At 46.8% G+C, this 22,433-nt stretch overlaps 10 protein-coding genes across 10 annotated transcripts; 4 read left to right on the forward strand and 6 right to left on the reverse strand.

Moving 5' to 3' along the window:
• Positions 1-274: 274 nt before the first annotated feature.
• N7484_000361 (uncharacterized protein) lies at positions 275-1,819 on the reverse strand (the record flags this gene model as incomplete). Its single annotated transcript, XM_057110782.1, has 4 exons — positions 275-340; positions 390-1,077; positions 1,098-1,293; positions 1,357-1,819. 4 exons carry the CDS (start codon positions 1,817-1,819, stop codon positions 275-277), a joined length of 1,413 nt encoding a protein of 470 aa, XP_056978008.1.
• Positions 1,820-2,768: 949 nt separating this feature from the next.
• Positions 2,769-3,158, reverse strand: N7484_000362 (acetyl-CoA synthetase-like protein; the record flags this gene model as incomplete). Its single annotated transcript, XM_057110783.1, has 1 exon — positions 2,769-3,158. One exon carries the CDS (start codon positions 3,156-3,158, stop codon positions 2,769-2,771), a length of 390 nt encoding a protein of 129 aa, XP_056978009.1.
• Positions 3,159-3,245: 87 nt separating this feature from the next.
• N7484_000363 (acetyl-CoA synthetase-like protein) lies at positions 3,246-4,517 on the reverse strand (the record flags this gene model as incomplete). The annotated part of the gene is made up of 3 exons (XM_057110784.1): positions 3,246-3,733; positions 3,788-4,051; positions 4,253-4,517. 3 exons carry the CDS (start codon positions 4,515-4,517, stop codon positions 3,246-3,248), a joined length of 1,017 nt encoding a protein of 338 aa, XP_056978010.1.
• Positions 4,518-4,580: 63 nt separating this feature from the next.
• N7484_000364 (uncharacterized protein) lies at positions 4,581-4,790 on the reverse strand (the record flags this gene model as incomplete). Its single annotated transcript, XM_057110785.1, has 1 exon — positions 4,581-4,790. The coding sequence occupies one exon, from the start codon at positions 4,788-4,790 to the stop codon at positions 4,581-4,583; it is 210 nt and encodes a 69-aa protein (XP_056978011.1).
• A 631-nt stretch (positions 4,791-5,421) lies between these two features.
• On the forward strand, positions 5,422-7,037 carry N7484_000365 (cytochrome P450; the record flags this gene model as incomplete). The annotated part of the gene is made up of 6 exons (XM_057110786.1): positions 5,422-5,614; positions 5,677-5,731; positions 6,054-6,285; positions 6,357-6,641; positions 6,701-6,814; positions 6,870-7,037. 6 exons carry the CDS (start codon positions 5,422-5,424, stop codon positions 7,035-7,037), a joined length of 1,047 nt encoding a protein of 348 aa, XP_056978012.1.
• A 1,018-nt stretch (positions 7,038-8,055) lies between these two features.
• On the forward strand, positions 8,056-8,630 carry N7484_000366 (uncharacterized protein; the record flags this gene model as incomplete). Its single annotated transcript, XM_057110787.1, has 3 exons — positions 8,056-8,068; positions 8,120-8,259; positions 8,319-8,630. The coding sequence occupies 3 exons, from the start codon at positions 8,056-8,058 to the stop codon at positions 8,628-8,630; spliced, it is 465 nt and encodes a 154-aa protein (XP_056978013.1).
• Positions 8,631-9,893: 1,263 nt separating this feature from the next.
• Positions 9,894-11,691, reverse strand: N7484_000367 (Dyp-type peroxidase; the record flags this gene model as incomplete). Its single annotated transcript, XM_057110788.1, has 8 exons — positions 9,894-10,156; positions 10,207-10,494; positions 10,557-10,636; positions 10,696-10,821; positions 10,878-10,976; positions 11,026-11,303; positions 11,400-11,589; positions 11,642-11,691. The coding sequence occupies 8 exons, from the start codon at positions 11,689-11,691 to the stop codon at positions 9,894-9,896; spliced, it is 1,374 nt and encodes a 457-aa protein (XP_056978014.1).
• A 1,233-nt stretch (positions 11,692-12,924) lies between these two features.
• On the forward strand, positions 12,925-14,982 carry N7484_000368 (uncharacterized protein; the record flags this gene model as incomplete). Its single annotated transcript, XM_057110789.1, has 1 exon — positions 12,925-14,982. The coding sequence occupies one exon, from the start codon at positions 12,925-12,927 to the stop codon at positions 14,980-14,982; it is 2,058 nt and encodes a 685-aa protein (XP_056978015.1).
• A 514-nt stretch (positions 14,983-15,496) lies between these two features.
• Positions 15,497-17,506, reverse strand: N7484_000369 (Dyp-type peroxidase; the record flags this gene model as incomplete). The annotated part of the gene is made up of 8 exons (XM_057110790.1): positions 15,497-15,801; positions 15,855-16,230; positions 16,288-16,408; positions 16,484-16,594; positions 16,657-16,752; positions 16,814-17,121; positions 17,172-17,391; positions 17,472-17,506. 8 exons carry the CDS (start codon positions 17,504-17,506, stop codon positions 15,497-15,499), a joined length of 1,572 nt encoding a protein of 523 aa, XP_056978016.1.
• A 1,075-nt stretch (positions 17,507-18,581) lies between these two features.
• Positions 18,582-18,797, forward strand: N7484_000370 (uncharacterized protein; the record flags this gene model as incomplete). Its single annotated transcript, XM_057110791.1, has 1 exon — positions 18,582-18,797. The coding sequence occupies one exon, from the start codon at positions 18,582-18,584 to the stop codon at positions 18,795-18,797; it is 216 nt and encodes a 71-aa protein (XP_056978017.1).
• Positions 18,798-22,433: the final 3,636 nt, after the last annotated feature.

The following is a 22,433-nucleotide window of genomic DNA, read 5'->3' on the forward strand; positions in this document are numbered from 1 at the left end:
TGCACTCTGTGGCGGCAGAAGCCTCTGATAAATAACCGCTCGCAAACTCAACATCAAACAAAAATCAAGGGCACTTTACTCTTCCTAAAAAAGCAAAAACAAAAAGAACATACAACAGTTAGGATTCGCATGTGGTCACCCACCATACTACTAACTAACCGGCGTGTGGCTTAAGTACGGCTGAGCGGACGGGAAGCCCTGTTCTCCACACCCTATGGTCGTATGTGCTAGACATCTCATAGACATAAATCATGTAGTAATGATATTTGTAAATTTAGGCGAATATTTCACTGGATAGTTTCCTATAGGGTATTCGAGTGTCAAGAAATATTTTGATAACCTATTTGGAGATTTAGTACTCAATAGAAGTATGAACGGGATGCACTCACCATGGCAATACCGAATGCATCACTGGCATTTTCACCACACGCGTCACTGGTATACGACACAGTTCCAGTACATCCAAGGCAAACTGCAAAGTTGATCATGGCCATGAAAACTCCACAGACAATAGCAGACATGCTGTTGTGAATGGCAGCGCGAAGACCAAAGCTCCCAATGGCCATTGCAATGGCCGCAGGGAAGATGACGAGAAGACGAAATTCAGGCACGTAGGTGCCGTGATTGCGCTTCGCCAAATATGTAGCAGAGAAATCACAGAGCCAGCCAGCCATCACTGTTCCTAATGCCGATCCTATGAAAGGTGCAATTCCAGATAAGTTTCCGACCGCAATCGTGTTCATATTGTATGGTGCACGGGTAAAGATCTGGGAAACAACAGCTCCCAGAAGAATGGTCCAAGTGAATGTCACTGCCCACATCAGAGAACCATAGATAACAATCGGATGAGGTAGTAAAACGAAAGGCGCGACGATAGAGTTCAAGAAGCTTTTCAATCCTGGCATCCTTACTACTTCAACACCTAATAAACAGCGCCACCGTAGACCAGATGGTTCTGTCAAGGTGTCGGAGACCATAGATATTTGGACAGTTTTATCATCTAGAGGCCCACTCTCTAGCTCAAGCGGCAACGGACCGGCACGATCAAAAGTTGTCTCGGGAAAAAGAAGAATGTTGCTAGTAGCAAAATCCCGAACATAATCGCCTCAAGCCAGAAACTCCATCTCCACGATAGGGTTGAGATAACATAACCGCTGATGACAGGTGTGAGGTTCACAGACGTGATGACTCCAAGGTTCCAAAGACCTACACGCGTTCCACGTTCGTGAACAAAAAAAACATCGTTTATCGAGGCTGTACCGGCGAGGGCGAAGAAACCGCCCATCCCGAGACCTATCTGATTCTTCAGCTTTCACGGTGGTAATAATGGATGTTAGACAAAGTGAAAGAGCTTACCCTGAATAGCACGAGAGCCTAGAAGGGAGTCATATGAAGTAGAAGCAACAGCCCAGCAAGACGCGGCAATGACCAAGAGAATGGTGAAAAGATAAACAAGGCTCTTTCCGAATATATCTGCGAAGGTAGAGCAGATATATGCGCTCACACCAAGAGTCAGGACCAACAGGCCGTTGAGAAGCGTCATATTTCCCACTTCGACATTGAGCTCTTGAGCAACCACTGTAAACCCAGGCACGAGAACCAGGCCTATAGATCCCGTGACAGATGAACCCAGAAGAATAGTAGCAAACAGTAGCTCTTTCCTTATTCTGGACCAATTCAGAGGATCCAACGGCGATTGAGATGGCTGCGGAACCCGGATAACACGCGTTTCTGATTCGTCTTTTTCGATGTTGTCTTGTATGTTGCTCGTTCCTGACGGAAATGAACTTGACGTGAGCTCAAGGATACCGAAAGCCATTTTGATCAATCACTGAAGTGCTTGTCCAGTATTCACGTATTTGCATGTGAATCTCTGAGAACGCATTTTTAGTCGGCGATGTGAACGTACTTGTCTTAGAATCTTAGTTGACAACGGCTGATAAGCTGATTAGCAGATAAGCAATTAATCAGGGCGGCTGTTCATCTTCCGCTGCCAAGAGGCGCACATCAGTGACAGATCTTGGTTGTTTATTGGTCACTGGTTACTATCTCAGCAATTTAGAGTGCCGCCTCTCCTTGAACCCGAAGACAAGTAAACTACTATTTGGCCCAAAAAAAATCGCTACAGCGGGTTTTATCTCCGATTGTGATAGGAATTATATTCATGGCGCTTCACGAAATACTATTCATCAGAAAATTTGGAACCCCTAAAGGTCCATTGTCATATGGAAGAAGGCCATATGATCATTTATACTAAGCTGTAGACTAAAAGGAGTGTTTGATTTCAACAGTTATGCTTGGGAAAAAAATTGAATCTCTGTGATCAGTTTCGTGATCTCAGTCAAGAATGCATAAGGCTCGAATTCATCACACATGTGCAGATCCATGAGCTCCACTTGATAGGATGCAATATTCATCATGTCCACATTGGCCCACGGAAGGCTCTCGAGTTCTAGTCCAAGAGCCGAGGACCCTTGAAGCCTCTCTGAAAGAACCTCTGGGGTCAAGTCAAGGAAAAGCTCCCCGGGCTTCTCAATATCGAAAGAAGGTGGTTGTGGGAACCCATTCAAAGGCAGAGCTTGCATAATAGCCCATCTATGCGCTAAATCCTGAAGAAAGGACACAAAGCGCTTCGCCTTGACCCATCTTTTTTGCATATTTATGAGGGCGTTGAAACATACTCGAAAATGACGGATAGATTGAATAAATATACATTCTGTATTTTCAAATCTTGAGATGACTCAAACCAACCTTATCAAAAGCCGAAGCTAATGCGCCCGTATCAATGAGGTAGTCAAATTTGACAAAGCATTACCCCGTGCAAAGCAATCGGTTGACTCCAATCTTCTCTCACCCTCTCCCAAAAAGCCGACTCTTAACAAGTAATGTACATTAGAAGTCACAGCATCTTGCAAATCCTCCACAGATTCTTCCGAGTTACCTGCCAGCAAATTCAATGGCGGCGCGGGACTTCCCAGAAGATCTGGGCCCTGATCAATGTAGTGCATGACCGACCAACAGGGGTGTTGTGATCCTTGTTGGCTGACCTGATCGCGCAAAGACGCAAGCCAATCTTCGTAGCGAGAACCTTTCAATGCTCGAGGCAGCGCTGCGTTGACAGCAGCCCAGAATTCCTTAACTCGCATACCACAAAGCATCTTCTTTTCCTAGTGGGGAGCATCTGCGTCCAGACCCGTCATCATGGCACGACCGATATCCTCTCCTCGCGATATGTAAATATATCCCTATCCATTCCCTTCTTCGCAGTATGCACCCAGCAACACACATGCTTTAACCAGTCTCCAGAGAAGGTCGTCTGTGTTGGCAATCCCGCCGTTGCTCTGACTGCCAATGACCAGACCAGGCTTCAAGGTCGCAAATCCCAAAGTATCGTCTTGGGTAGCGGGGGCCGTTCTGGCAACGAGCTGCTCCGCAATAAGCTTTGACTGACCATATCCGTTCGTACTTAGCAGGCTTTTGGTTAATTGCCCGGTATCAAGGCATGCGTCGTTCCCTTCGGGGTTCCACTGAGAACCTCCAGACACGAAGAAAGATTTATGGAGGACAGGGCTGTCGACCGCAGCCTTAACATTGTGCCACTCAGACGCTGGATAATTTGCTCTCCAACTGGGAGGGCTAATAAAACAATCACCACCCAAACCATCCTCTGTCATCAATCCCGAGGGCGCGGTGCATGATTCAGAAATCAGCTCGCCAATGGCACCCGGGGTATCTAGCAGCACATTGTGATTGTCTGGGTCTACCAGTCAAGGCTTGGTCGTGCTACTGGACCCAAGGAAGAACAATTCTCTTCCTTTGATCAGGACGTTGGTTTCCAAAATCGTGTTTGCTTCAGAGCAGCCGTAGTTCACGATGACATTACGACCATTTTTGTCCAGTCGCATAACAGCTTCAGGATTTGTTGCCTCACCAACGAAAATCAAGGTAGAGACGAATTCCAAATCTTCATCCTCGAGCGTGCTCACGAGGGATGAAGTGATGCTGAGATAGTTGGCACGCAAGACGCGCAGTGATTTGCCCAGCTCGTTATCTATCTAATTGGTCGTGGGAACACACAGTGTGCCGCCGTTCACCAGAGTTATGAAGATGTCGTGAAGAGCGATCACCCATTCAAATGCAACAAATTGATAAACTCAGGAATGTGTGCCATATTTGAAATCACGACCCAGACCGACTGCCATATTACTCATAGCTGCATGGCTGTACAAGACTGCTTTTGGCTTTCCCGTACTTCCAGAGGTGAAGGTGACGACTGTACCATCCCGAGCGGTATGGGGGATATTCGATGGTTCAGAAGTAGTTTCGAGCCCCGGCGCAGGGCCATCTGGCCACGATGATGGGATAGTAATTATGGGCAGCTCGAGCTTTCGTGCCTTTTCCTCGAAGCAATCATCTGTCAAAATGGCTTTGCACCGAGTGTGGTTGGCAATGTAGCTTAGACGCTCCTCCGGGAACTCGGGGTTCACGATGACGCACATTGCTTTGAGCTTCAGCATTGCAAGAAAAGAAGCAATTGTATTGGGAGTTTTGCTGCTCAAAAGCATCAGGCGGTCGTGTGCTCAAAGACCAGCATTCTGCAAGGTCTTAGACATGTAAGAAGTACGCCGCATCAATTCTTGGTATGTAAGAGACTCGCAGGTAGTAGCAATGGCCTGTGATGATGGTGTTATCTGAGCCTGTGCGGCAACGAGATCGAAGACATAGATATCATTACGTTGGACGGTTGCCAAAATATCCTCTGCGGTGTCTCGACCCTCTCCGGAAGTCATCATGTAAGGAGCTTGAACGCTGGATATTGAGCAGAATGAGGGCATAAGAAGTGGAAGATAAAGAAAGATGAAGTAAATAGAGCCCGGAGTTCTGAGCCAAGTTTGGCCAGGAGAAGTTACCATTGAGCATGTGGTAATCCTATATAACCCGAGGGGATTTCAGCGTAGCATTAAATAATAATAATATAATAATAATCGTCACTGTAGTCAGGCTCCTCGTCTTCTGAACTCGTATACTGTAATGTAAAAATACAAGTACGTTTTGCAAAATGTGGCTTCGGCTGATCTATACTCTAAGTAATGTGGATCGTGGACGAAGTACATACAGATGAGAGCGTGAACCGACGATCGCACTGCATTGATCGATGGATTGGATCGATCGCCGGTTTTACGCCGAGACTGTTCCCATACGCTCCACTTGGATCGATTACTAGTATGAAACCAGAGTGGGGACGGGACTTGAAAGAAAATCGGTACCCGGTCAGGCGAATTCAGCTAGGCTATGGTATGTCTCTCAGAACAAATCAACGTAGATTCATTCCCAGCTAATAATTTAGCTCTCCCGATGAGTGGTTGATTAAATCTAAGATTCATTCCTACCAATTGGCCTGTACCTTTCATCCCGCTCATTATGCAGCACACTATTGCGGCGCTTCTTGTTGCTGCCTTTGTTTACTACGCTCCAAAGAAGCTGTATTACTACTACTTTCACCCTCTATCATCATTTGATGGCCCTTTGGCAGCGACATCATTTCAGCAATGGCTCTCAGAAATATCCAAAGGTTTCCCTGAGAAGGAATTGGAAAGACTCCATGAAAAATACCGTTCGTGAGACTGAGATGTGTTCCTCAACTTGGATATGTCGCTAAATCTACTTTGCATATAGGAACTAAGGCTTTGCGCGTTGCACCGAACGAATTGCATATCACCGATGTCCATCAGTATAAGACGGTCTACAGTACCATAAACCCCTTCCCAAAGGATGCTTCATTCTATACTCTCGGCTGAGATGCCAAGCCACACTTCCTTCACAGAAATTGATATGCGGTTACATAAAGAAAGGCGGAAGCGTTTAAATCCATTATTCTCGCGGCAGGGCATCTTTAAAATTGAGTCCATGATCCATGGCAAGATACAAGCTTTGGTCAAAAAGATTAACAGGCTGAGAGACAAAGATTCATCAATGCATATGGCGCATTCAGCTAGGTTCAAAAACACAAGCTGAGTGGGTAAATTAGGATCAACACTAACGCACGTATTCAGATGCTTGACGACTGATATCATCGTCGACTTTGCATTCGCTAAATCGGAAAATATCATCGAAGAGAAAGAAGACACGTTTAAATCTCATATTGTGCAAGCTCTCGATGCTTACGTCGAAGGTTTCTGGGATGCCGGCCTTATGCCAATAGTTCGTAGCATCTTAGAGTGGGCTCCGGCTGGATTGGCTAAGATGGCCGACCGTCCATCTTCCTCGTTTACCAAGGTCATCACGGTAAGACATGCTTGCTAAGTGTATTGCCGTTGCAGGTAGATTGCTGACTAGGTGAATCTTCTGATTGCTAGCTTGCTGAAACCTGCGTTGATCATTATGCGGTCGAGGGCAATACTACGAAACATCCAGTGATCTTCGATAGGTTAGAATCACTGCTTAAGGAGGAGAAAGTTGGTGAAGCGGTGGAAGCCCTTGTTGCTGGAACAGACACAACTGCATCGGCTCTGACTAGCGGTCTTATCCACATGATATCTGAACCAAATATCCAGGAGAGACTTGCAAAGCTATTGAAAAAGGTCCAGCCTGACGAACAAGGATGTTTATCACTACTGGAACTGGAAAAAATTGACTACCTGGTAAATTGCACTGATCATATCAAGCCTTGGAACTGCTGGGCCTCTAACATGATGCCTAGATGGCCTGTGTCAAAGAGTCTTTGAGGATTGGAATGCCCGTTCCAGGACGGTTACCGCGTGTTGTTCCAGAGTCTTCACCATTAATTGTGGAAGGAAAGCTAGTTACCCCCGGAGTAAGGAAGCAAATTGGCATTGATTCATAATATTGAAAATTCTGACCTCGTCCAGACCATCGTTACTATATCTGCATATACGATGCATTTCAGCGAGGAGTTATGGGGTCCCGATGTAAGAACCTTTAATCCCGACCGTTGGTTCAATCCCGAATCGGGCAGCTTGGATCAATATCTTTGTGCATTTTGCAAGGGTGCAAGGATGTGCACTGGCCAGAAGTGAGTTTGACTTCCCACAATTATCTCAAATGGAATTAACCATCGAACCTGAAGTCTTGTCTTGACACAACTTACCCTTACTCTGGCTTATCTTTTTCGTAGCTTCGAAATGAGTTTGCCGAAGGGATTTATGAAACCACAGCTACTAGATCGATTTTCGATGGCATGGGCGCCAGCGAATGTCCCGGTCAAATTTAAAGTCCGTGAGTAGGTAGGAGCTCGGACGTGCGGGCTTGGTGGGACGCATCGGAGCACCTCGGAACTCCCATTGTGAACGAAAACGAAAAGTAGAAATGAATTTGCTGTTGCAACTCACCTTGTCCTCATACAGTAGCTAAACCTTGCCAAAGTACCTACTCCATGATGATGTAAGGAAGGAAGGGGGTCTCCCACTACACTACATCTGACTATGCAACTAGCCAGATACGTCAGGCCTCGACCAGGTAAGTGTATATATTACCGCTAGTGTAACATTCCAAATCCCGATTCCCACGAGCTTCAATTTGGTGGACCCAGTCTGGGGATCTTATTCTCGGTCAATCTTGGGAGATCCGATGAACAGGCCGCGACGGGGCTCGGGGCAAGTCCAGAGCAGATGCATCATAATACGTCCAAGTATCCGCGATGTTACAATACAGTAATTGCTTGTGCATTGTGGATCTCCCTAGACTTTGATTGGTCTATTGGATGTAAATCAAGAAAATATTGGTTATCCAATACCATCTTTCATCCCGTTCCTACGTACTTGTCTGTACAACGCATACATACCGCAATTTCATGCAACCACCCTCGATCCACTCGTGCTTCCCAGCCACTTCCAAGCAAGAATCCGAAACCCCCACTGATCAACCCCCGGTGTCCCCGCTCTCGTGTTCCTTCACGTTTGCCACAATTCGAAGTCACGTAAACCGAATCCTTTGTCCTCGATTAAAAGGACACTAGCCTTCTCTGCATACCTCACCTAGCCAATTCTTCATTATCATCGATATTTTCATTCCCGTGTAGAGAACAGAAAATCCAGCATGTTTCATCCCGGTGAGTTTTCTGCGATCTTGAGAATACTTAACTTGTACTAAAGTTGGACAGCTGTTCTGGTGCAAAAGTCCATGACTGAACATGGCTCCTATCGGGTCGCTCAGCTTGAGAATAGTGAGGTTACGTCACCGCTGTCTGGGTCGAAGAACAAGAGTCGGGTGTATTTTGACACAAGTGTGGATATCTTCAGGGTAAAGAAAATTGTATCAAGACTTGGTGAACACTGTCTAACTTTAGGTGTCTGGGACAGGTTTTTGGCTCCACCGATACACAAAACCACGACACTGAACTCGAACTGGAAGTTTATGGCATGAGTTTAGGTTTGTTTCGAGGGACTCCCAATCGAATGTTCAAGATCAATTTGGATTTGAAACTTGTGAAAGGCACGATTGATTTCAGAATAAATGGCTTTGATGAGTTATGGCTTGATATCGACACCAAGATTTTGCAAGTGACCGAGAAGGGACCGGGCGAATGGACAGGGTGTCGGAAGGCCCACTTAATTACATGTCTGCCTGCTCTTCAATGCGATGCATGGCTTGCTGTCGATGCTCATATTTAAACATGTTACATTGTCTCGTCCGTTTGCGTGTGAATTAAAGCCAGTCTATTTTGCGGATTTGCTTCATTTGAACAGCTATTCTATATTTCGGGTTTATTTCGGGTTAAATGAATCAAGCCAATTATGACATTTCCACTTCCGCGTTCTTGGGGCCGAGGAAACAGAAAGAAGCCACAGAAACAACTAGACACATGAATGCTACCGGAAGGATTAGCGGATGGAAAAATAATAACTGCTGATGGCGAATGCTTACAGAATGTCACGTTCATATAGTAGTAACCAATAGCTTCCGAAAGCGAGCCTGAGATCAAAGGCCCTAGCATGATGCCGAGAGTGAATGCCGTCTCTGCTAGGCTGAAGACCCGAGAACCTGCCCCGTTGGGTCCAAAGATAAGGGGGTTTTTGGATTCAATTTCCTCGGCAACAGCTAAACACAAAATGCACATTAGTAATTAAGATAACAAGTCAGGTAACAGACAGAGGTTTACCAGATAATTCTGTAGGTCCAGCTCCATATATGTAGATGTAGAATGGTGATTTGGTTCAGACACTGAGTTAATCAAAACACAGATTGTAAGCCAAAGTAACCAGGTGCTCAGTGCACATGTGAAGTTGAGCTATGCCCGCGTATTATGTTAACACTGAAGATGCTAAAATAGCACTGATGACGGTATGATGTGCCTACATCTTCATTCGAAGCTCGCTGCCTAAACATGCATAAAGTCTACTAATACTACATATCTCGCTTCTAGACATCAAACAGGGCATTTCAGAGCTTCCGGTATTTTGCTCAATTTAGCCCATACGGTCAACTGGTCAGTCCGCCATGGCCTCGTAAGTCATCCCTACAACTGCACATGTGATATTCAATGTTATATGTATCTGGTAGAATGAGGGTATTTTCTGTATTCAATGCTCATTCTGTGGAAAACATTATCACCATTGATTATGGTCATGGCAAATCCAAGCAAGACTATGCCCCGTCCTTGATAAGCGACAGTGTTGATGGGAATATAAAATCGGTATAGATGTACCTAGAGACTTTACGGAAGCTGATCGATTTATTAAAGGCTAAGTAAACGGTAAAGCGATCAATGTTCTACAAGTCGCTTCTTACATATTGGGACCGATCCGTAGTGATAAATAATGAATTGGTGATCCGGAACGTAACTAAAGCTAATTGAATCCGCAGAAGTCTCGACGTCTGTTCAACATTCTTTAATGCCATATACGCCGAGTAACCTTGCGCTTGCTACTTAGTCCTTAGACGGGATTAGGCTTGGCCATAGTCTGAAGAAGACTGATAGATGGAGAGAAGAAGTAATCTCCACCATGGGCCTGGATAAAGGGCTTGTAGCTGGTGGTACTGTGCTCTCCCTTGCCATTGGTGATAGCCGTGGTAAGCACATGGTGCTTGGGCTTCTGCGGCCGCTTGATAAGCTGGCCGACGATACAATCTTGTCCTGGGTTTTCGCCACCAGTGTAATTCCACTTCTCATCTGGGAAAGTATTCAGGTTGATCCAGCCTTGGAGATAGTCAATACATATTTGAAGGTTCTGGTGTGGCATGACTTACTTCTTTGCAGGAACTGGAAGCCGTTGGAAATACTGGACTGGTAGCATGTAAACATGAGACCTCGGTCTAGCTTGGTCTCGGTCTCATCGGGTTCCACTTCTGGGCCATAGGGGATACCACGACGCATGATATCGTTCATGTCTCTATCGCTGACGATGCTACGGGGCTTGACCTTGCGCATGTGTGAAGCAAATGGACAGTTCTTGTGGCTGTCAGTGGGGTAGTTGAACTCGTTCATTCTGGCAGCGGCTGGGTTGTCCTGATCGGGGTGCAGTTCAACAGGGCAACCTGTCATCCTGCCTTAGCATCTTGAAATTTAACTCAAACAAGGAACTGTAATTGCAGCTTACCGCTCTTCCAGCGACCCATCAGTCGAGCTCCCAGCTGATCTTCAGTAAAATGGAGCCTCTGAGACTCCTCCTTCAAATACCTACAAATATCGCAGTCAGTTACTATTCAGCTAGAAGGTCAGGCAGGGCTTTGTCTTACTTGTTGAACTCAGGGACAAATTGCTGGTATTTACGGATGACGAGATAGCTGCCATCTGTGGCCCAGTCCGGGTGCATGAGCTTCTTCTCGTTGTCCATATCTCCATCGTGTCCCAGGATGATGCGACTATCATTCCACATTCAGTGAGTGCTTGAATCATTGGGGAAGATAAGAAAACCCACCCAGGACGACACATAAATTGGTAGTTGCCATCGCCCTCCTGGCACTTCTCGTCGAAGTTGGTCAACCGAGGCTGCGAAATGGAGTCCAAGAAGCCGAAGCTGGGACGGAGTTAGTTTGAGACCCTTAACTGAGGAATCGAAGACTTACTGCTCATGCTTTGCCATCTCACCATCTCGCTGCCGTCCATCAATGGTAATGACGTGTTTAATTCCATGGGCTTCATTGAAGTAATCCTTAGCAAGTTCTGCGGTGGTCTCTTTGACCTTCTTTTCAGTGCCGCAAACAAAGAATACACCTTCAACGCCACCATCCTTGAAGGCATCATCCCACTCCTCGATTCTGTCTCTGCCTTCGTTTACCAAATCCCCTTGCATTCCCTTGATATAGGGATCATCTTTGAAGCCGCCGACGGCCTCGGGGAAGAGCTATACCAAAAGCAAAATTAGAAGCGGCTCCGATCCATTAGGATCATGATGGATGCTTGCCTTTTTCATTCCCTTGAAAGTAAACGCAATGTTCACCGCCGCAACATCGTGCATTTCACCCGGCTTCAAGGTCTTAAGCTCATGTATTTTCTTCCTGTTATTCAGAGCATCATTCGACGTCGTAATCTTCTTAGCATCCAGGAGTCTTTTCAGACTCGGCTTGAAGGCATCGGGAGAAGTGATCTGGAAGAAGAAGAACTGCTCGTACTTCTTCGACAGACCAGGCCTAATGCATGTCAGGATAAAGAATCGCTGTGATATTGGACGGGGGATCTCACCAGATATCGCCTTGAATATTATCAAGGTTGGGAGGCACGGTTTGAACCATAATGTAAGAATGAAGTTCAGAAGTGATGCTGAACAGACACTTGAACCTTAAAAATGTCTTGCAAGACCTGCTGCTTCTGACTCACTTTATACACCGTGGATTTATGTGGATAATTGCGCACCTGCTGCAATCTCCTCCGCACCTGGCCATGCCACACCTGGGCATATGACATGTCGTCATCAGTACAGAGATAGTTTCTGCGTATGACGGAGTTCGCCGAATGCGTACACACCGTACTTCTAGCCCCACTGATATGTACGTGTATTGAGATGAACCCTGTTTACGCAGTTGTTATCTCTGACAGTAACGCTCAATGTTACATGCGCATGTGTGCGAAATATAAGCCCCGCAGGACCCTTGCTTGTAATCCGGGTATGCAGCCGGAGAAGCCGGGGACTTTCAAGTCTACTGGATATCGTTGGTCGACTACTACAAACTATACATTGAGCCATTAGCTGGGCGCTGCAAGGAAACGCTACATAGACAAGTTCAGCTTGCGCCCCTGCGTATGGTGTCCATCTGCGCGATCATTACGATCTTCGAGTCTAGACTGCTAAACTGTACTGTATAGACTAAAATTGTGACTAGTATTCCTGTTGCAGTTGCACTGTAAGGCCTAAGATGATAATTACAGAGCTTCTGTACTTATAGGGGCGGTCAAGATGAATAAGTTATTTGGAATCGCCCTTAGGTATTTGGGCTAATGTCTGACTCGGGTTCGGCCCGTTAAGGTTCATCCGACGGGTTTTCAGGGCTTGCAGAAACCTAGTTCACATTCCGCTTACCATTTGGCATGCCTCAATAGGTTGAATGCAGAAAACACGGTAGTTCGAGTCTCAATCTTGAGATATTCTCAATATATCGAAGATCAACACGTTGATCAGCAAACATCAGTTCGTATCGGAATGAAGGCGCATGTATTATGCACGGTATCTTTGGCGCTCCTTGCTGACTGGTTACAGTACATGCGAGACGACATTTTACATACGTGACAAGATTCTGCACCTTACTGCAGGAATAAAAAAGAAATGTTGCATGTTTCATTCGTTTCCCCACCAACGATGGTATGCCGAGACAGCAATATGAATGGACCATTAGGTCTATGACGACTTCAAAATAGAGATTTTATAAGCATCAAGGACCGCAGCTGAATGAGCCTGTGACTCCTAAATCTGCAAGTTTTTTTTTGTTTAAACTCCTGCATTTTGCCGCCCAAGCGCACTTCGACCAGTCATGAGATACGCATTGTCTGCAGGAGCCCTGCTGCTGGGAACAGTAGCGGTAGCAACGCGAGACATTGATCGTCTCAAGCACCTGTATAGCAAAGGCACAACCCCTGACACTGCTCGTATCGGTGGTCGGGATATCGCTACCGTGTCGCAACCTCTGCCACAGGGTAGCACTATCGATCGCTCCAAATGGCAGATTACATGCTCCTCCGGTGCCGATCGCTGCAAGGACATAGCCGACAACTCGACCGACACCATCTGGACCAGCTCAGCTAGCGATTCTCAGAACATCACGATTCAGCTGGGAGGAGAACATGCCGTTAGCGGTCTGACCATGGTCCCTAGACAGGACGACGCGGGCGAGTGGATTGAAGAGCACCAGATCTCCGTCAGTACCGATGGTACAAACTGGGAGGAGGTTGCATATGGTACCTGGTGGCCTGACAAGGCCCAGAAGCTCTCAGCTTTCCAGCCTAAAAAGGCGAGCTGGGTCCGTCTGTCTGCCACGCAAGGCTCTGTCTCCATTGCGGATCTGGAGATTTATCAAACTGATTTCATCCCACCTAATCCGTCCTTGGGTGCCTGGGGTCCAACCATTGACCTTCCTCTGGTCCCCGTTTCTGCAGCAGTTGACCCCATCTCCGGCGCAGTGGTGACTTGGTCTTCATGGGGATACGATATCTTTGTTAACAGCGCGGGTGGTGAAACACAGACAGCTACATGGCACCCAACGAATAAGTCTGTGACTCAGCGAGATGTTGAGAATGTTCATCATGACATGTTCTGTCCTGGTATCTCCATCGACGCAGACGGAAAGTTCGTCGTCTCAGGCGGAACCGACCAACGTCGAACCAGTATTTTCAACACCTCCACCGCTGCTGATCGTTGGTACATTGCAGCTGGTATGAACATCGACCGTGGCTACCAGGCAACCTCGACCCTATCTGATGGACGCATCTTTACTATTGGTGGATCATTCAGTGGCGGAGTTGGCGGCGACGGCGCGGATTTGGGCCAACGAGATGTCGCTGCCCGTGGCAAGGACGGCGAGCTTTACGACCCTATCCAGAACAAATGGATTGAAATTCCTAATGCGAAGGCCGGGCCCATGCTCACGAATGACGTTCGCACTTACCGACAAGACAACCACGGCTGGATCTTCGCTTGGACCAATGCCACTGCCTTCCAGGCCGGCCCCAGCAAAGCTATGAACTGGTACTACACAGGTGGCAGTGGTGATGTCTCTCCTGCTGGAGAGCGCACTGGTGACAATGACGCTATGTGTGGAAATGCAGTCATGTTCGACAACGGCAAGATTCTCGCCATGGGTGGTTCTCCCGATTACGAGGACCAGCTTGCCACCAACTATGCTGCTGTCATCTCCATCGGCGAGCCTGGCCAGAATGCCACCGTGCAGAAGACCTCGAACCAAATGTACTACAAGCGTACTTTCCACTCTTCCGTGGTCTTGCCCGATGGCTCTGTGTTTGTCAATGGCGGACAAGAGAAGGGCCTTCCTTTCAACGAAGCAGGCAGCCAATACGTTTCGGAGCGTTTCATTCCTGGCTCCAACGGTGGAAAGTGGATCAAGCAGCAGAAGAACAGCATTGCCCGCGTTTACCACAGTCTCTCCCTGTTGCTTCGCGATGGTACTGTCTTCAGCGCTGGTGGTGGTCTCTGCGGAGATTGCGCTGCCAACCACTTCGATGGGCAAATCTACACTCCTCCTTACCTCTTGAACGCTGACGGAAGCGTAAAGACCGACCGTCCCGCCATTGAGAACGTTTCCCCCAACGAGGGCAAGGCTGGTGATACCTTCGAGGTTACTACTACCGGTGATGTTGACCAGACTGCTTCTCTCATTCGCTACGGCTCTGCTACCCACACTGTCAACACTGATCAGCGCCGTGTCAGTGTTCAGTTGACCAAGACTGGAGACAACAAGTACACCTTCCAGCTCCCTGCTGAGGCTGGTATTGCTCAGCCTGGTTACTACATGCTTTTCGTCCTTAAGGACGGTGTCCCCAGTCACTCTGAGAACGTCCGCGTTGTGCCGGAATAGATTTCTCAACTACCTAATGTCTAATGTGTGTTGATGGTGAGAATGGTTGATGAGTGTATGGATGAAGAAGAGAATTTGGAATTATGTGACGGTGCAGTTAATCTTCAGAAAACCATGTTATTTAGGGCAATATTATAGGGTCGAAATTTTGATCATCTTGAACTAGTCACCTATAAACTATGAAGTATAAGCAGTGACACTAACAGGACTTTAAAGAAACCGAGTCATCTGAAATCAGCCTAGGCATTGGGCAGATACTCTTTCCAAGCAGAAATCGATGGAGCAAAGAAGTAATTTCTAATGTGTGTTGATGGCAAGAATGGCTGATGCATGTATGGATGAAGAAGAGAATTTAGAATTGTGACGGTGCAGTTAATCTTCTTAAAACAATGTTATTTAGGGCAATATTATAGGTTCGAAATTTTGATCATCTTGAGCTAGTCACCTATAAACTATGAAGTATAAGCAGTGACACTAACATGACTTTAAAGAAACCGAGTCATCTGAAATCAGCCTAGGCATTGGGCAGGTACTCTTTCAGAGCAGAAATCGATGGAGCAAAGAAGTATTCTCCGCCGTGAGGAACAATGATTCTGTGCAGATCAACAGTTGAATCAAAAGGCTGGGAAGCAATTTTCGTAACGTCCGTGCTAGGGAAGGGAATCTTAGGAGGATCTTGGTATACGGCATTAATTCCAAAAGCATCGGGCTTCCCGTGTCGATGTGGCGCAACTTGGCCAATAAGGGCGTCAATCCCCTGGCTGATACCTCCACCGTGTTGAGCCATGTCTGATGGGGTGTTGGGAGCATTGGCCCATCCTGCAGAGCGTCAGAAAAGGACAGTTTTCGTAAAGTCGTTGAGAAGTACTTACGCTTTTGCTGCGTGACGAATCCGTTCTCGATGCTGCTCTGGTAACTGACAAACAGCAGACCACGCTCCGTCTTAGTAACACCAAGTCCTCTCTCATCAGGATCGCACAATGGCCCATAAGGAATTCCTCGGCGCAGCATGGTGTGTTTGGCGTATTCAGCATAGTCGTCTCGAGGGCCAGTCTTGCGCATGTGGGATGCATAAGGACACTTGGTCTGGTCCACGGGATTATAGTTGAAGGCATCCGTGTGGTTCAGCGCCTTCAACTCGTCCTCGCTGTATTTTCCTTCGCAGTGCCTCGAGTTGGGGTCTACTAGAGGATGCTCCTCCATTACAGCACCTAATGCGTTCCTCTTGATCAGTATCTTGAGCATCGACTAAGGACAGAAAGTGATTGCTTCTTGTGAGTACTCACCGCCAGGCCAGCGTCCTACCGCTCGTGAAGAGAACAGGCCCATTTCATCCAGCGCCTCGTTCGTCCAGTAAACCGGTTCCCCCTTTGCTTGAGCTTTTTTGGTCTCCTCGTCTGCAGTAGGGCAATTCTGAGAGCACCAGCTAGACCCGAAGGTTAATTGAGTCTGAAACATCACACAGCACTTTATAGGACAATGTCACGATCGTGATACTTACTGGTAGAATTCGGGGACCAGCTGCTCATAGATGCGAAAAACCATGAAGCTGCCGTCCTTGGCCCATTTAGGAGTCTTACTCTCATCGCCCTCATGTCCGACAATGAACACTCTGAGATACCACAGAGTTAGAGTCGAAGGATCGCGTAACAAGTTGAGATGATTATGACTTACCCGGGGTCGACTGGCTTCATTCCTTTGCCGTTGTATGCTGAAGTGTCGTCCAACCCTTTGACAAGGGGCTGGCTAATACCATCCACCCATCCGAAGCTAACGCAATAGATAGATCTTAGTACAAGCCAGGTATTTTGACGGGGTTGGCAAAACTGACTGTTCGATATGGTTTTTGTAGACGGTACCGTCCTTGCTGAAGACCTTTTCAATACTTTGCTTGTCATTGCCGATGTTGAAGACCCAGTCGAATGTCTTCCGGGTCAGCTTCTCAATGCCATCTTGAGTGTCACCAGTCACGGTGAGACAGCCGTCAATGAAACCATTGCTGGGCTTCAATTCAGGGGCCCAATCCCGCTGGTCGTCGAGGCCTTGGTGGTCTTCAGCTTTCTCGCCCTCCTCTGGGTAAGTCATGTCTTTGAATTGGCCACCGTTGAAGATGTCGTCGTTGAACTTCTCTGCACCAAGCTGTTGAAAGTAAGCATGTATTCACTTACAGCTGTTTTCTCAATGCTTACCTTGGCCAGACCACTAGCCGTAAAGGCAATGTTCATCGACACCATCTTAATGAGCTCCTTGCTACCATCGGCTTTCTTTCTCATGATATCTTCACGGTTTTTCACAGTCGTCTGGGCCGTGGTGATGTAATCAGCCATCTGTGGAAGTGCTTTCTTGAACTCCGCAGGATTGGTAATCCGAAAGAAGATGAACTTCTCGAATTTTTTAGGAAGACGAGGCCTGAATTTGTCAATTCGAAGGACAGCCCAAAGCCCATCAATGGGCGCGAAGCAGTAGCGGTTTGAGCCTCTTTGACTTACCAGACATCTCCCTGGAGGTTACCTTGGTCCACCATTTTGCTCAGTTGACTCGAACCCAACAGTAATTTACTTGGTCGACCCAATATTAGATTGTAGATCGCGCGCAAAATATCCGCTATAAAGGAAAACATTGCAGCCGATTGAAGATTTTATAAGGAAGAAAGGTCAGAGAGTCTTTGTGGGCCAGGATTAAGAAACTAATGTCAGCGCATGCATGCACCAGGTGGCGGTGTAACCTCAGGTGCAGAGAGGTGGGGGAAGACTCACAGGAGTCCGCAAGAGGCAAAATGCATATAGCCACCTAGCTGCCTAGCCATGTCGTGATATCATGGTTTGCTTCATGCAAGCAGGAAGATAGCTTGCAGCGAATCATAAGAGAGGCAATTACCACTGCGGATCAGCTTTATGAGATCACCACGGAGGTAAGGAGTCCATAGCTCGCTTGATGGATACTGTGTTAGTCGAGTAGCTGATGTCACCTCATGTGCCGGTTTATTTCTGACAATACTACATCGTGGTAAAGCGTGATGGAGCATGCTATGGATAGATTTACTGTATGATTCCAAGACTGAGATACCATTTTTATGATGTCAGTGATACATGAGATGGGGGGAATGCTGAGTGATGTGTAAATTCTCAGCTAGAAATGTCGATCTCCGAATGCACATACCTAATCCAAATGCTCAGCTGTACCCAAGTGCATGGGAAGGCTATCCACCAGCATATTTGGCCAGACGATCCAGCTTGGCGAGCTACAGCCACGGGGAGGCCGATGTTTGACGTATGCTAGGTATTGATTACATGTTCAGCGGTGTATAGCTAGGTTTGATGGATCGAATCTATTGATACTAGTGCTGCCGATCGCTTACATGTAATATACAATGCATGATCAGCGGTGTATAGCTAGGTTTGATGGATCGAATCTATTGATACTAGTGCTGCTGATCGCTTACATGTAATATACAATGCATGAACCATCGGAACTGAGACCTTCGAAGTCTTGGCAAGGCGTTCGACTTATTTAAGTATTGCCTTTCATATCCCGAGATCCCTGCAGAATACAGCCAGTCATTACCCATCAAGCTTAATTTCTACCACCCGACAGCCGAGATGCATCTCTACTTCGTCCTCACCGCCACTCTGACCTTGGCTGTTTCTACTGCCTTTGCCGGTAGTGCGACTCAGCAGTCCCTGGCCGACGTCGACTGCCTGAACCTTTGCAAAGACACCAAGGACTCCTACTCGTGCCCTCCTGACACTGAGAAATCCCAGCTCGATAACGTAAGCTTTGACTTCAAAGGCCTGCTCCGTGAGAATAATGATTAACGTTTGAATCGATACGCTCTAGGGATGCTGGACCTGCTGCGACTCTGAGTAAATAGCCTTCTACGACTCCTGGGTCGCATTGGAGGATAAGGGTTACTGTCAATTTGGCATGCAAGCGATCTGTTATGCTCTACAGCTAAATGTTTGGATGCTTTGGGCCTACGTTCGAGGCCTTGGAAGTGGTTGAGTCATACATACCAAGTCCAACAAAATGAAAAGCACAGTTCAAGTGTTCGCAATCGGGGTGTACGAATGTAGTTTGTAATAGATAAGCAATTAGTAATGCCTCATACGACGCCATTTTGAGGAGGAGAAGCAGGCTAAGCTTGAAAAGGGATTCAAATTGATTCCAACTTCATGCTCAATGTCCATCGGATACAAGTTGCCATTGAGTCAAAACAGATTCTCTAGTTCCTCGGAATAATTCGGAGCAAAAGCACGCTGAAGGATGGAAAAGAAGAAAAAGCAAACACGGCCCGTGAATCATGCACTGTGGAAGCGCAGCCAATGGCCGAGAGCTAGGGAATTCTGTGGTAAGGTTACGTTAAAATATTTGGGCTTGGTCCAATATCGAACCTAACCCAATTAGGAATGATTAGCGTAGCGGGGATCCCCCGGAGCAGCTCCGTACCGCCCATCGTCCCGCCCCCCGTATAAAACATTCTAACGAACCTCTCACATTTCTGCCCAGCCACACGTTTTTCCTCACGAATACATTCTTCGGGTGTTAACATCGAGCCAGAGCGCTGAGGTGGAGTAGCCGAGCCTGGAGGTTTCTTCTAGGCTCTCTAAAAGTCGAGTCTGACAGAATTAGAATGATCTTCAATACAACACGCTCGATTCTGCACGACGCATTCGGCGTAATTATAAGTGGGACAGACGGTATAACATAGAACTACACTGAAATAAAATACAATCAAAGGCGCCCGCGCTTGGCATGTATTGCCACTAAGCGCCGGTGATTCTAAAGAGCTAATTCATAGAATGTAACAAACAACCAATTGTTCTTGACCAGCTTGTCTCTTTTACGTTCTATTACATGAGGTAAATAGGGGGCAACTGGGTCTTTGCTGATCGCAAATCCATTAATTGAATGATTCGAGAGTCTACAGAATTAAAGGCCTCCGGACTTTGGGAGAGTATAGTAGAATGAGGACAACAAAGTAGCATAGAAATCCATGTAGTGTCCAAGGAATGCTATTTAGTTGTGGTAATACAGGCGTGGCTGTATCATTCTCAGATATTCCCGTTTCCACATACTGATCTACTGACGTAGTGGATGCCACGGGAACATTCATCCAGTTTAGGTATTTGAGAGCAAGCGTCCCGTGGGCTCAGATTGTTTCGGTGGTATGGCATGATGCGTATATGGCTCCTTGCATATCGCAGGATACAACAGTAGTTCTATCCCCATGAGAAATGAATTTGAGTGTGAATCAATGTAACTTACCCTTTACTGTTGATATCCTTAATTTGGATGTAACTCGCAGCCGCAACGGCTGTCATCCTAGGGCCTAGAATTCCATAGTCCGAAACCGCAACCTTCTTTAGATAAGTAACCAAGTAAGTGGTAACGGAATGTTCCTTTTTCTTTGTTAGATAGTGGTTTTCGAAATCTTGACAAACTTACCTCGCCCAAGATTGCTGCTTAGAGATTGTGCCCCCAGAGTCCGGGAAGTATCAGATTGGCCATTTCCACTCCCCTAGCGATACTACCCTAGTATATGATCATTAAATACCGCAGAGCCATGATGTCAATTTCGGTTACGATTCAATGGATTCTTTTTTTCTAGAGGAATTGAAGGATGACCTTTGGTTTTGAATCATATTTTCTTAATGTCCTGCGGCGGCACGCCCACGTACGAGTACTAAAACGCGTTAGCGAGGCGCCTATATCTGTCTAACGCCTCTTGAGAATATAAATAGACCAAAATTAGTAAGTCGAAGACTGAAAAGGTTTCACCTATAAATTATACGGCAAATTTCCGTAGTATGTTATGGTTAACCTTATCTTCCTCTTCAAATATGTCCACACTAGCAAATCGAAAGCGCGCTCTGGAGAGAAAGAAGTGCCGTGAATTTCTTTCAAACTACCTTAGTACGCTTGCTTATCATGCTGTTTGTTTAGAATACTGACTATAAAAGGGGTGGAATTAGGACTCTCTATACGACCGTTAGAAGTTCGGCTTCGCCCATCAGACAGAGACGAATACTAATTAGACTGTGCCATAACCCGCAAATGGGTAGGCCAAGTCAACCCGCAACCCGCATGGGGAGGGTTGCGGGTTGGGTTGCGGGTTGGGTTGCGGGTTACCCACGCTAGCCCATCTTTGCATAAAACTCTTAACACTTTTCCTAAACTGGTTTGATAAATTTTATTATTTATATGATTAATTACTATTATTTATACATGTTTTGGTCCCGCGTATGAATTTCAGGTTATTCAATTAGGGTATATTTACTTTATACATTATTTACTTCAACGATTCACTAGCAAATATTCTATTTAAAACCAATTAAGCTGTACTAGTAATATTCACAAATACAAGTAAATACTACATAATTTATGCAGAGAGAGCTATTTCCATGTTTGTCCTGTTTGACGACCCATTGGGTAATCCGCAAACCCGCGCGGTTTTCCCATAAGAACCCTCAACCCGCGTGCGGGTTAAACAGACTGACCCATTTCCCTACCCATAGGGAGGATGGACGGGTTCGGGTGCGGGTTCATGCGGGTCATGGCACAGCCTAGTCGTATGTGCTTTGAGTCACGTTGAAGTAACTATGTAGTAAATGTTTCTAAGGGATATATGTGTAGCCTTAAAGCAGCTAGTAGTCCAGTGGGTGCCGCCAGGGCGAGGAATGGGTGAGAGCTGCTTTAGCGTCGCGCAACCGGGGGTGAGAAGGGTGAGTGCGCAATAGGTAGGGTAAGAAGCAGGGTGAGAGCGGGTGAGAAATCACCCCCCGTCGCGCGACAACCGCATTTATCCTCCTAGCTGAGCATGGGTATGGTCTTGCCAGGCGATCAACTGGACGTTCAGGGGGATCAGATCGGCCTTGTTGAAGGAAGGATTCTGTTGAACGTGGCAGCAGTCAACGCCCGAACACAGGACACGGTCCTTCGCGCAGAGGCATAAGTGGACCAGGCTCCCACTGTCTACATCTTCACTTGACAGGGTAGCTAGTCGATGGGTATGGGTATGGCGTCCTACCGGTCCAGTTCGGCCGCAAGGAAGGTCTGGGACGATGCGGACCAGTTTCTCGTTGCGAAATTCGGCAAGTTATATTTGACCCTGTTGATACCATATTCCCCCTTTTTTGCTAACATCAACCGCTACGTAGGGTGGTCGGTGTTAGATCTTGTTCGAAACAATCCCAAGTCACTTGCGGTGTATTTCGGAGGTCAGCGTGGCAGACAGGTACGATCAAACTATATGGCGATGACGATCGACTCATATTGTCTGGATGGAAAGATCATCAAAAAGCCGATCATCAAGGACCTGACGAGCGAGAGCATGTCGTATACCTTTTCCAATCCCCGGGGATTGTTATTCTCTACCCAGTTCGCACAGCCAATTATCATATTACCCGAGCAGGTGGCCATGACAGACTTGAAGCACCGCGGAGTCATCCAGG

Source organism: Penicillium longicatenatum (genome assembly GCF_028827895.1).
Source record: "Penicillium longicatenatum strain IBT 33135 chromosome Unknown contig_11_segment0_segment0, whole genome shotgun sequence".
Classification (NCBI taxonomy): Eukaryota; Fungi; Ascomycota; class Eurotiomycetes; order Eurotiales; family Aspergillaceae; genus Penicillium; species Penicillium longicatenatum.